Genomic DNA, 12140 nt, shown 5'->3' on the forward strand with positions numbered 1-12140 from the left:
TTAAAACATACTGAATGGTGAGGGCTTTAATAAGTTTTCTACAATTATTACACAGAATTAAAATAAATTTTAAAAGTAATTTGGCAGAAATCCTGGGGAAAACAAAGAACTGGGGTAGTACTGTGTGGAAATTGAAAACTGTTTCTAATTTTTGTGCTGGAAAAGAAGTTAGATAAATTACTTGCTCCACATTATATACATCTGTATTTTAGATCCCCATTTTATACAAATTTCTTTCAGGGAAAATTCATATCCTTGGTATTAAGAAAAAAATAATTTACTGAAACTCTGTTTATTGCAAAGAAACAAGAATAACAACAGGACAGAATTTAAAAAATCAAGAAATGTTACAGAGTCCATCTTTAAATAAAAAATCTGACTGTAGTGCTTTGTCAATTCATGCTATTATGTAAAAGACATCTGTAAAAATAGTATATTCTAGACAGCTTAAATTTTCTTTTCTTGAAGAATGAAGCAAAAAAACCATTTTAAACAAGCCAGTTGGATTTTTGTGAGGTCCTAATTTGTAACTGAGGAAAAAAATAGATACTGTTCAGCTGAAATTATTTTAAAGTCCTTTTAAGCAGCACCTTTTGCTTTTTTTTTTTTTTTTTTTTTTTGATTTAAAGTCTTCCTCCTTTTGTGGTAGTCAGGGTTGGGAAAGAAACAAAACAAAACAGAAAATTAACAAAATTTTCAAACCAAGAACAGCTGAATACTGCTGGTGTATGTCCTCTTAAACTACGTTTAAAATAAGGCAATTTTAAGTGGAAGATTCTTCTTGTAAGTATAACAGAATGTTAATTTGGGTTTTTTTCAGCAATAAGACCCTTTTTTCCACTTCTTTTTCTTTAGTAAGAAAGAAGATGCTCCTCTTAATGGATTGAGTTCAGCTTTGATCTTTATGCTATAAGCATAAAGGAATTCTTCAATCACACACATGTCTAAGGGTGAGAGTTCAGTTATTGGAAAGATAGGTGGCAACCACTGATAGTAAACCCAGGAGTACATCCCTTCATTAAATCTAGAACAGAAATTTGACTATCTGCACATCTTTATTAAATACAGCATTTTCATCCTCCTGCCCATGTCATTTCCTACACAGCACCTTTGTCATTACCCCACATGCCCCGTGGCAGCCCTACACATGCAGAATCAATGTCTTTGTCATCTGCAGGATTGGTACTCCCCAACCCCAGATGTTCAACAACCCTACTATGTTGGTATGCATTTCATTCATCCATATGCCAAGTACAGTTTTAGCCAACTATCCTTCAAGCAACAAGAAATATAGAAAAATAGTTAGAGATGCAAAATCCTTTCCTTATGAAAATAATCAGGATTTCTAGGCAGATTTTTTAAAAACTATGCAGTGGCATATTTTGCCTTTGGTTTTACATTTTCATATCCCTGTGTAACAGGTCTGAAGTATGTATTATATTGATAGGTACAGGGTACAGAGGGTTGTCACATAAAAGTTACTATAGCTATTCAGCTTTAGGCTCTTTATCCCACTCAACTTGTGATAACTCTGATGTTTTCAATGACACATTAATTAAAAAAAAACTTATTTTCACAGAAAGTTTAAAACCATTCTGTTTCAAAATTTCTGAGGGAAATTAAAATCTTGTCTTTCAAGAATACAAAGAGAAATGTGTATAAATCTGTCTTTTATTTTAATATTACCACTGTTTGGCTCCAGTTCTTCTTCATCCTGTGTTTTGTTCTACTAATCACAACCTTTATTATTATTATTTTAACAGTCTAATCCAATAGGCACAGTAATACCTAGTAATAAAAACAGCAACAGTCTCACTCTGTAATGTTTGAAAATTTGGTATATGTTTCCCTGTTGATGTTAGAGAAAAATCACCAAGTTAAAATAATTTCTGCGTTTCACTGGTTTAAAAGTAGCTGAAAAGATGTTAGGAAAATAATAATAAGAAAAAGTAATAAAGTTGGGGGCAGGGGGAGAAATCTCTGCTTTACTCTTTTTAACGGATATGGCCATGAAGGAAAAATTTAAATTTTAATGAAAATACTTATTTCCCAAAGGCCTGGCCAACAAAGAATGCTGAATGAGATAATTCACTAACCAAAGGAACACAATGACTGAAAAGCAGATTATCACTGAAGTGAAAAACAAAGGCAGAAGACATTAATAATTAATTGAGGAGGTTTCCTGTGGAGGTTTACATGAGTTACAATCTCTATGTGGAAAGTCACTCGTCTACCAGATTGTTGTGCTCTCTTTCAGGGTTGCTTATACCTATGTGTATGACCAGTATTAAGTTTCCCTGGTCTGAGTTACCTGAAAGGAAGTAAAAATCCAAAATGGGATTTTTTTATCTGTGTCAAAAAGCATATCTTCTGTGCTGTTTAAATGAAAGCTGACAAGCTACACCTTTATATTGTTGCAGGAATAACTGCCAGCAACATAAAGAGATGTCATCTTGTGCTCACACAGTGTGTCTCTCTATATATGATGGAAAGACTGTCAGAACTGGTTACAACTAGAGATGCTCAGAGAACAGTTGAAATGGAATAATCCAGCGGGAACCTATTTTTACATTATGATTTATATTTTTATTTTTAGCAAGTGTGTAGAGCTTTGCTTCTGTTCTCTTACTGTCAGGGTTCTAACAGAGAATAGGACACCCAAAGCAGCAAATATGGCATGTAACTAAGCTGGTTATAATATGAAGGAATCCTATTATTCCCAAAAGGGGTTGGATAGGGGAACAAAAGAAGTTCTCCCTTGTCTCATAATTCTGTCACATGTCATTGCTCTTTTAGTTATAAATCACAGCCTCTACTGATTGAAGATTCCTTGGGCTCCAATAAGAGGATCTCAGAATCCTTCTGAATAGATATGACTAATTATATATAGGAAATTATGTTTGCAACTTGATGCTTTTCAAGTCAAAGACCAGAAGTACACATATTTCCATACAAAAGCAGCTGAAATTTCTCATATTTTGGACTGACTTTTCAGACCATTTGAATGCAAAATTTCTTGGATTCCAATGTGGTAAAGTTGCTGACATTGTTAAAGTGATAGCTAAGAAGACTGATCAAAGACTAAGCTAAAATTTATGTTCATGTCATGGGACAGATAGAAATCACAAATATGAGGAAGAGTAGGAGATGAGTATGAACAACATATTTTGTAAAAGTGCTGATTTTTTCAAAGGTATTCGTAGATTCTTCATACACTAAGTTGTATCTGGCATCTATTTCAATCCAGTTTGCAAGTAGTAAAAACACCTGGATTTTCCTAAAACATTTTAAAAATTGTTTATACTAAATATACCAACATATTACTTTCAGGAAAATTATCACCTAATGGTTTGAGTTGAAAGGGAAATATGCAGGTACCTACTTCAAAGCTTCTTCCAAAGCAGATTCACCTGCACAGGATTGTGTCCAGGAGGGTCTTGAATATCCCCAGAGAAGGACACTCTACAACCTCTCTGAGCAGCCTGTTCCAGTGCTCTGCCACCACTCTCAGTCTTCCCTCACAACAGAGATGCTTCAAACCCCTCATCATCTTCATTGCCTTCAGATGAACCCTCTTCAGTACTTGCTTGTTTACCCTGTACTGAGGAGCCCAGCCCTGGACACAGCACTCCAGATGTGCCTCACCAGGGCTGAGTAGAGGGGCAGTATCACCCCTCCTCTACCTGCTGGCTCTTTCTAATGCGCCCCAGGATCCCTCTGGCCTTCTTGGCCACAAGGACACACTCCTGATTCATGGACAGCTTGTTGTCCAACAGAACCCCCAGGTTCTTCTCCGCAGAGCTGCTCTCCAGCAGGTCAGATTGCAGCCTGTGCTGGGGTTATTCCTCTACGGGTGCAACACTCTGCATTTGCCCTTGTTGACCTTCAGACAGTTCCTCTCTGCCCATCTCTCCAACATGTTGAGGCCCTTTTGGAGGGCTGTATAGACCTTTGGGGTATCAGCCACTCCTCGCAGTTCTGTATCATCAGTAAATTCCTGAGGGTTGCCTTCAGCCAGGGTCACTGATTAATAAGCTGAAGACAACTGGACCCAGTACCAATCCATGGGGAGCACTGTGAGCCACAGGCTCTAACTAGACTCTGCACCACTGCTCAGAACACTCTGATCTCTGCCCTCCAGCCAAGTCTCACTCCACCTCACTGTCCACTCATCTAACCCACACTTCCACATAAGCTTTTTGAAACACTTCATATCAGAAATCAAGATAATTTAAGGAAAATAAGAACACATGTTGGGCCATGTGCTTTGAAAATATTTTCTGTGAAAGATATGTGTACTATCTTCTAATCTTGGTTTTTTGGAAATTCAAAACTTCAAAGCACATGTAGTTTTAAAGTGATATTCATGTCATATATATGCATATATGCAGAGCACTGCCACAGACATTTGAGCTATTAACATTGTTAACTGCTGGAGCAAGATCTCTCTGAGTCTGAGTCAGAGGGATAGAGAGTCCTTTGGAACTAGATTTTTAATTGCATTAGGAGAAGCTTTGTCTCTTTAATTGTTTGTCACATTATTGAGAGATATTTTTAATTTTCCTAACAGAGATCTGTCTTTCTCCCAATAGGCTAAGCTTTAATTAAGAAACGTCAGCGTTGCTAACAACTGCACAAAGAGGGACGGAAAGACCTTTGTGACCAAGGATGTGGCTGTCATGGAAACTCTTGCTGTTTCTGTCACTCACTGGCTGTCTTTCAGGTAAATCAAAACAAAAAACAAGAAAACTTTCCTTATCGTTTTAAGGCTCTTAACTGCAAACAGAAATGGGAAGATGTAGAATCATGCTGGAGAAGATGAACATCATTATGAAAACTATTTTCCTGAGTGTGTTGACCACCCTTAAGGGAAGGAAGCCCATAAGATTCAAAAATGCTCATTGGTTGAAAAAAATGACAGAAGTGAGAGAGTCTGCAAAGAGTCATGGAGTATTATTGGTAAATTATACAATTGGCATGAAAATTGGTATGTTAGTCCCTGACCTGCTGTGTAGGCGCATGGCAGTGGGGTTCAGACAAAAGTGTAGGGTAAAGGGAAAAGAGTGATTAAGCACAATGAAGTGGGTCTTGGATCAAGAGGACAGGATGGGAGGGAAAAGAGAAATTATAGAGGTTCATTAAAAAAGCAGAGATTAATTAAAGAAAGGAAAAGAGAAAAAGGGAGAACAAGAAAGAGGAAAAAGAAAAGTAAAAATGGGTCCACCAACCCTCACTTCAGCATCACTGCGGATGATCGCAATGCCCATCCCGGTCTCAGTGCCAACCCAGTTAAGGGGATGCCCATCCTGTTTTCAGTGTCAACCCAGGTGACAAGCAGCAATCCAGCTGCATCAGTGTGGCTGATGGGAGGTCCAGGGTCCGAGGGTCACTGCCGGGACTTGGAGCTGGGTACTTTTTTTTGTGGAAAATCTTGTTTAGGTCCCAGTCTCACCTTATAGTCTATTTCCTCTTTCTGCCATTCATTCCTGCACTCAGATGTACTGCATTGTGGTTCTTTCTCACAGAAAAGTGCTGCCTGTCTCCACCTGGCCCCTCTTCTGCAGTCAAAACTTGTTCTGTCTCAGAGGTTGCTAGTCCAAATAGTCCTTGGTTATTACCAAAATTTCATGTCTGTTATTACTAAAAGTTCTTGCTTGGCTTCACAGCTCTATTGATATTTGAGGCACATTAGCCAAGTATTTTCTGGAAATGGAGAGCTCAAAAAAAACTTCACTTTGGACCACTGTTTATAAGGTCAATAGACAGTGGTCTTTAGTACTCATCAGCCCCTCATAACTTGAAAGGGTCTCACTTACGATCACTTTTTATAAGTTTGCAAGAGAGTGGATTTTAGTCATAGTAGTATCCTATCCTGGATGCAATTCAAGTTGGTAACTTTCTTTGAAGGTTCAGCAACAGAAATATTATTTCATTTGGGTTTTTCAGCCAAGAAAAATATGTTTTAAAGGCTGCCCTTTTAAAAAATCTGCTGCTCTTCTACTTCCTGGGAATAGACAGTTTTTCTGACAAGCTGGAGAGGGGCTTAGTCCAGGTGCAATTCTTCAAGGCCAAAGCCTAAGGAGCATTTCGCAGTCCATATTGGGACCTAAGGGTGGGTGGGAACATAACTAAAGTCACCTTCTCTGGGGCTCTACACTGAGTGATGAAACTGTAAAGATTTAGATTAAGATATTGACAAATGCTGTCCTTGTATTAAGACATGATTATTGCATCTCAGCAGTTACTAAGCTACTCTTTTCCCAAATTCTTCCAAAATTCATTGGGTTTGAGTCATCACAAGATGAAATTTAAAAGTCTGATTAGTAACAATAAAGTTATATTTGACACAGGAATTTGATAATGGAAAGTGCCCATGGATGTCAACATATATGGTTTGCATGCATACATGAGAATCTAATTTAATCTGGTTTCTTTCTTGTAGCTTCATTGTGTTATCTAAGTCTGTTGATTTTGGACAGGGAAATTTCTGTTTTCTTTGTGCTGGACTATCAGCCACATTGTAAATATTAGTTTGTATTATAAATGTTTGCATTTTGGTGATTCCAATAGTAGTAATACCTTACAACCGCCACCTATTAATGTAATTTAATTTTTTAAAATTGATATTTATATTTTTATTGCTAAAAATTGCAAGGAATTTGATGCAAAATTCAGAAGGATGTCAGAAATTTAAATACAGGATTTCTTTCTAAGAATTATTTCTTTTATCTTGAAATCTTTGATTTAAATGTTAACATCTGGCAGAAGGTATTTATCTGTGAAACTAATGTACCTGAGCCTGCAGTTGGTTTCACATAGCTAATATCTCATTACTCTCAACTGCTGTTAGAGAAAATATCTGTAGAGTTCGCTCCAGATAGATTTGCCTAACTCTGTATGACACATCAATACGTTTCAAAATTTGTGAGACACATGTCATATGCTGACAATTCTGTATCCTAAAATTGGATACACAGGAACAAGCTTCAGGTGTTTGCCACAGGCATTGCTTAGGCACGTACATTCAAACAACATCTTGCAATGACTTAAAAGCATTAGCAGTGACTTATTCTAATATAGCATAAGAGTGTGTAACTACTTTGGAATTGAAACTGAAAGTCAATATTTACAGAAGAATTTTATTTTAATTACATTATACCCTGAAAACTCTTGCCAGTCATTCAGCACCACATTTAAAATTGGCTGTTCCTCTCATCTGTTAATTTTTTACTTATATCTGATGGTTTCTAACGCATTTATTTTTTAAAATTTCATTCTAATTTGTGATTCTTTAGGGTTTTTAAATCTTTATTCCATATTAATATAGTAGATTTAACTTCTGTAAGAAATATTTTTAACTGCAGTTCTTGTTTTCACATATTGTTGAATATAATGTGATAACATATATTTTTCACATGCATAAGATGACATTTTAATCACTTCATGTGCACTAATAATTATTCATTGTTTATTTTTATGCTATATGAGCTGAAATTAACAAAATTTTTAAAAAATTGGATTTGAAGTTATTTTAATAAGATCATCTGTACACCTAGCAATTTACTGTCTCCATAACTATAATATTTGATTACATCATCCTGCATTTGGAAATGTTTTTACTCATTAAAATATGTTTACAGCTGCAAATAGTTCATTCCTACAGCTGATGCAATTCAAGGCAGCCTAGTAAGTTTGATGCCTGAATGCACTGTTAACAATGCATTGTTAACAGAGCAATAGCTATTGATGCTGCTCCACGAAGAGAGTTCATTCAATTTCTGTTCTTCTAGACTGTGTTAAAATTCAGTACTTACTTATCCATTTAGTCATCATATCATGGGATCACTCCTAGCAGCAGGCAGTGTTTGGAAGAGAGTTCTGCACTGTGGTATTGATTTTGCAGTGGTAAGGGAAAGAATCCAAGAGAAGGGATGACCTCTCTAGTTTATGTTGATCCCATTTTTATATCATTTTTGTCTTAAAACTGACTCTGTTATTTTGGGTTGTACTTAAGCATGAATGTATAGAAGTGTGCTTAGGCTATATGGAAAATAATATTTGAATGGAGAAAAATGTATTTTTCTGAACATGAGAATGAGGACTAAATTATGTATCTTACTCTGGTTTAAGGCAAAGGTAGTCAAGGAGTACAGCTCACAGTTATACATTTAAATTGTCAAAAATTTAACTTCTATGAAATATTGATAATTAACAGATAAAAGAAGATCTCAAGATTGAAATGTTCTTTCTTATCTGTAATACTACCCTTCAAGCCAAAATGGAATTGAAGAAGAATTAAGCTGTTGTTTTTGACCTAGGGACTGCCTCGCTACTGAATTGACAGTTGGAATAAAAATGTTGATTTTTGGAGGGTTTTGGGGGGATTTTTTTCTTTTCTGTTTCTTCCTCCTATAAAGATTTCCTGTAGAGAAAGACAGCATGCTACAAAAGAATAGTTTACTGTGGGGGAAACTGTAAATATGAAATTCAGAGTAACTTTTTAAAATCTGATTTGATTACAGGAATACATAAAGTACAGGGCTGCTCAGTTTAAATTTAATCTAAGTTCATCAGAATTAGTTTGGGTGTATACTCCCAGGTTCCTCTTGTCCTGGTTCCCCATAATCACTTTAGAGTCAGCTTTTATGCATGTACTAAAGGCTATTTCTTTTTGGTTCACTCTAGGAACACAGTGTGTGAAAAAGCAGAGAACCTTTTCTTTGTCTAGGCTTGTTAAAGTTTTCTTGCACTGAATTCTCAAAGAAGTTGGAAATGCATATTACTGAAAGGTTTTTCTTTAAAACAGAGCCCCCTGACCATTTAATGAGACAAGTAGGTCTCTTGGAAGTATTTTTATAACAGAAAAAAATGAGGTCAGATTATCATCTCATGATTTATAGAAAAATTAAGATAGTGGGTTTTATTTGCAGATGTAAAACACTTGAAAAAGCTAGCTTGAGAATAGGACTCCTGTCATTCCTTTTAATAATTATTGCTGCCAGTTACGAGATGTTTCAAATTTAAATATATGCTAAAAGTTGCATAATAGAGTGAAAAGTATTTATAGAGTTCTAATTCTATTTTAATCTAACACATATTCTGTATGCCTTTTTGTTCCCCTGCCCATTGATCTACTTCTGTAATATTACCTTCTGCATGTTAATTGGGTCAAAGTGAGACTCATTTTCTCTGTAAGACTGTATAATTCATGGCATCAATAAAATTATGGGTATAATGTAAGTAGCAAGAGTTCACAAGATAGAGGCAGTACCTCTGAGACCCTGCGGTCACTGTTCATAGCATTGAGTGGGTAAACATTTGTCCTTAAAACTCATCTCTATGCACCATTCATTCGTTTCCACATAAAACACTCTTACTACTAAGAAATGACTGCCTCAATATAGAGGTTTTTTTCCTTGTATCCCTCATTATGGTGTTCAAAGTTAGAATCAGCAGGACTTTTTCTGAGCAGTTATTTGCTAGAACATAATATGAATGGAGACTTACAAAAATGCTCTTAAGTAAAAGAGCACAAGCAAACACACAAGTCCTGTAATAGTTTTGACCTGCAGCTGGCATGGATCTGAAGTGCTTCCTGTCTTTTTCGTGCCCATCCCTCTCCATCTGGCTGCTTGGGGGCTTTTAGGAATTGTCTCTATCATTTGCACTTATCAGCTTCCAAAACACATCACAAACCTGCTCAATATGTAACTTTCAGAACTACAGCAGCCATGGACAGGATTAAAATTCATAGCCTAAGGGTCACAAATTCATTAACCAAAGTATATAAATATGCATACCACTCTGAGTTCCAGGACAATTTCTCATTTTTGTTCTTCCATTTTTTAGACAATGTCCTTCCCAATTCAGCGGACAGCATGTGAAAAGCTGCTACTCTGTCATATGAGTGATGAACACATGAATGACCAGTGTTTATCACTGATAAATCTATGCAGTTACCCACAGTACCCTGGCCCTGCACTGATGGTAGTATAGGAAATACCATGCAGCTTTGTCACCTTTGATAGCTGAGCATAAAATCCTGGAGACAGAGCTCTCGATAAGTATTAGTGCCTGGGGACCTTCCCGTTCACAGACTTCTGAGTAAAAATGGGAGAGATAACACACTTAAACCTTCTACTGCTCATCCTGACGTACTGCATTTGCAAAGGGTGCAAGGCAAGAAAACAGCCGCAGCACTGAAAACTAAGGCAGATTGCTGTCCATATCCTCTCTCTCCTGGATCTTTGGTTGAATCAGGGAGCAAAGCACTTATTTGCTAAATATTGCAATTTCTTTAAGTTTAATTCAAAAGAAGAATGGAAAGGTAAAAAGATATTTACTACTTCCAGATTCCTGATGTAATTTAATGTTAAATAATCATGAGTGTTAAGAATGGGAAAAATTGCAGGCACAAAAAAGGACACTGAGTATGGATTTAAGAAAATATTTTTAGGATAAATCCTTCTGCTTGTATGCATGTCTGGGTTATTCTTTATTTTTTACAATTTTCTATGTTCAATTTATAAAGCTGGTTTCCTACTGCTGGCCAGCAAGATGTTGAAAATTGTTCTTATGACTTTTCTCAGATATTCCATGTCATACTTTCCCAAATACTGCAGTGTGTGGGCCTTCACCAGAAGTCCTCATCCCCAGGAATCTTATACTTTCATTCATACTACAGGGAATTTGGCTGTTATACTACACATTGCAACAGTGATACAATTTTTGTAGGAATATTTGTAATTGGTTTGCTGATAAAAGTAATTCATTCTATGAAGCGATTATAATTTTCTTCAAGTGTGCTTCTAGATGATCACTTCTCATGATCACAAGTAATAAAAAGAGCAATACTTGGTCTTAACAAGCAACTAAGTCTGTTTTCTCTTACTTCCAGTGCCAGACATGTACAAGGAGTAGTTAGCTCATAATAGCGAATAATTTAGAGTTTCCAAGCAGCAGTAACAATATCACAAATACATAATAAGTTATTAACTTCATTTCAAAAAGTCATTAGTGGTTAGCACAACGTTTTTTAAGCATTGACCTGGCCTTTTCTAATAGGAGTGCAATAAAAAGGCAGTGAAACCTTGGAAATTATGACAAATTCAGCTTTGAAATGAGATACTAGTTTTTCAGTAATGAGGTTAAACCAATATTGGAAGAGGTCTGCTAGGAGGCTGGCAGATATGACAATGCTTTAAGTTGGAAAGCAAAATTAAATTACTTTAAAAATTAAATGTTTTCTCAAGTTTCTAATAGAAATTCTGTGGTGGACGTAAATGAATACGTGAGTTTGTGTGTGTGTGTGCATGTACCTGCACTGTAAGACAGTAAGGCTGGGTTGCCTTCAAAGTCATTTTGAGCTGCACTAATCCCTGTTTCCCCTTCACACATGTTCTACATCCCCCTGGGTGTTCATTCAGAGCATAGCAAGCTCTCTATTGCTTACTTTCATGGAGCTGCTCAGAAGTTTCTCAATATGCTATCAAATTATCAGGTTAGATGTGTTCAGGAATTTTTGCTACTTTACTGGCCTACAACCACATGAGCAAGATTGAATGCAAACCAAATTGTTGGTTAATCTCCAGCCTTATTCCAAGAAATAGCACCTGGGGCTTTTAACCGTAAGGAATACCAAGCTCAAATCTTCTGACAAAATCTAATTTAAAGGTTGCTTCCTACCTATAAAGAATAATCTTAAGAAAGAAGGAAATCTTCAAGAAAAATCTAAAATTGCTGATAATTTTTGCAGTAAATAACTGAGAAAAAACCCATACTCTGTTAGGGAAGATGTCAGGGAAAAAAACCACAACAATAACCAAAAATACCTGCAAGGGTGTTTTCTGTATTTATTTCTCACTGCTCAATTCCAGCACTAGGTAGCAAACATATTATTGCAAAAGTTCTCTGTGTTCTTGAGACTTTCAGAGTTTACTTTTCTTTGGTTAAAAGTTCCATTCAGGACTCTTCAAGTTATATGTTGCCAAGTGTGTATGGTGGTCACTTCTGGCTTTACCTAGCATGGTAAATTATACTTAATGACAACACAAGATTGAACTGACAAACGACAGACCACACTTTTAGGGTAAATGCTCTTTCAAATGCAAAATATTTTTGTTGCAAATAACATCAGAGAA

At 36.1% G+C, this 12140-nt stretch overlaps 1 protein-coding gene across 1 annotated transcript in view; it reads left to right on the forward strand.

The window, feature by feature from the left end:
* CNTN5 (contactin 5) overlaps positions 1–12140 on the forward strand; it is a 616731-nt gene that overhangs the window by 295318 nt on the left and 309273 nt on the right. The window contains exon 4 of the mRNA XM_059466383.1: positions 4593–4723. Coding sequence (XP_059322366.1) covers positions 4669–4723 — 55 coding nt within the window. The 5' untranslated portion in view covers positions 4593–4668. The remainder of the gene's footprint in view (positions 1–4592; positions 4724–12140) is intronic.

The sequence above is a fragment of the Ammospiza nelsoni genome, chromosome 2, assembly GCF_027579445.1.
Source record: "Ammospiza nelsoni isolate bAmmNel1 chromosome 2, bAmmNel1.pri, whole genome shotgun sequence".
Lineage (NCBI taxonomy): Eukaryota > Metazoa > Chordata > Aves > Passeriformes > Passerellidae > Ammospiza > Ammospiza nelsoni.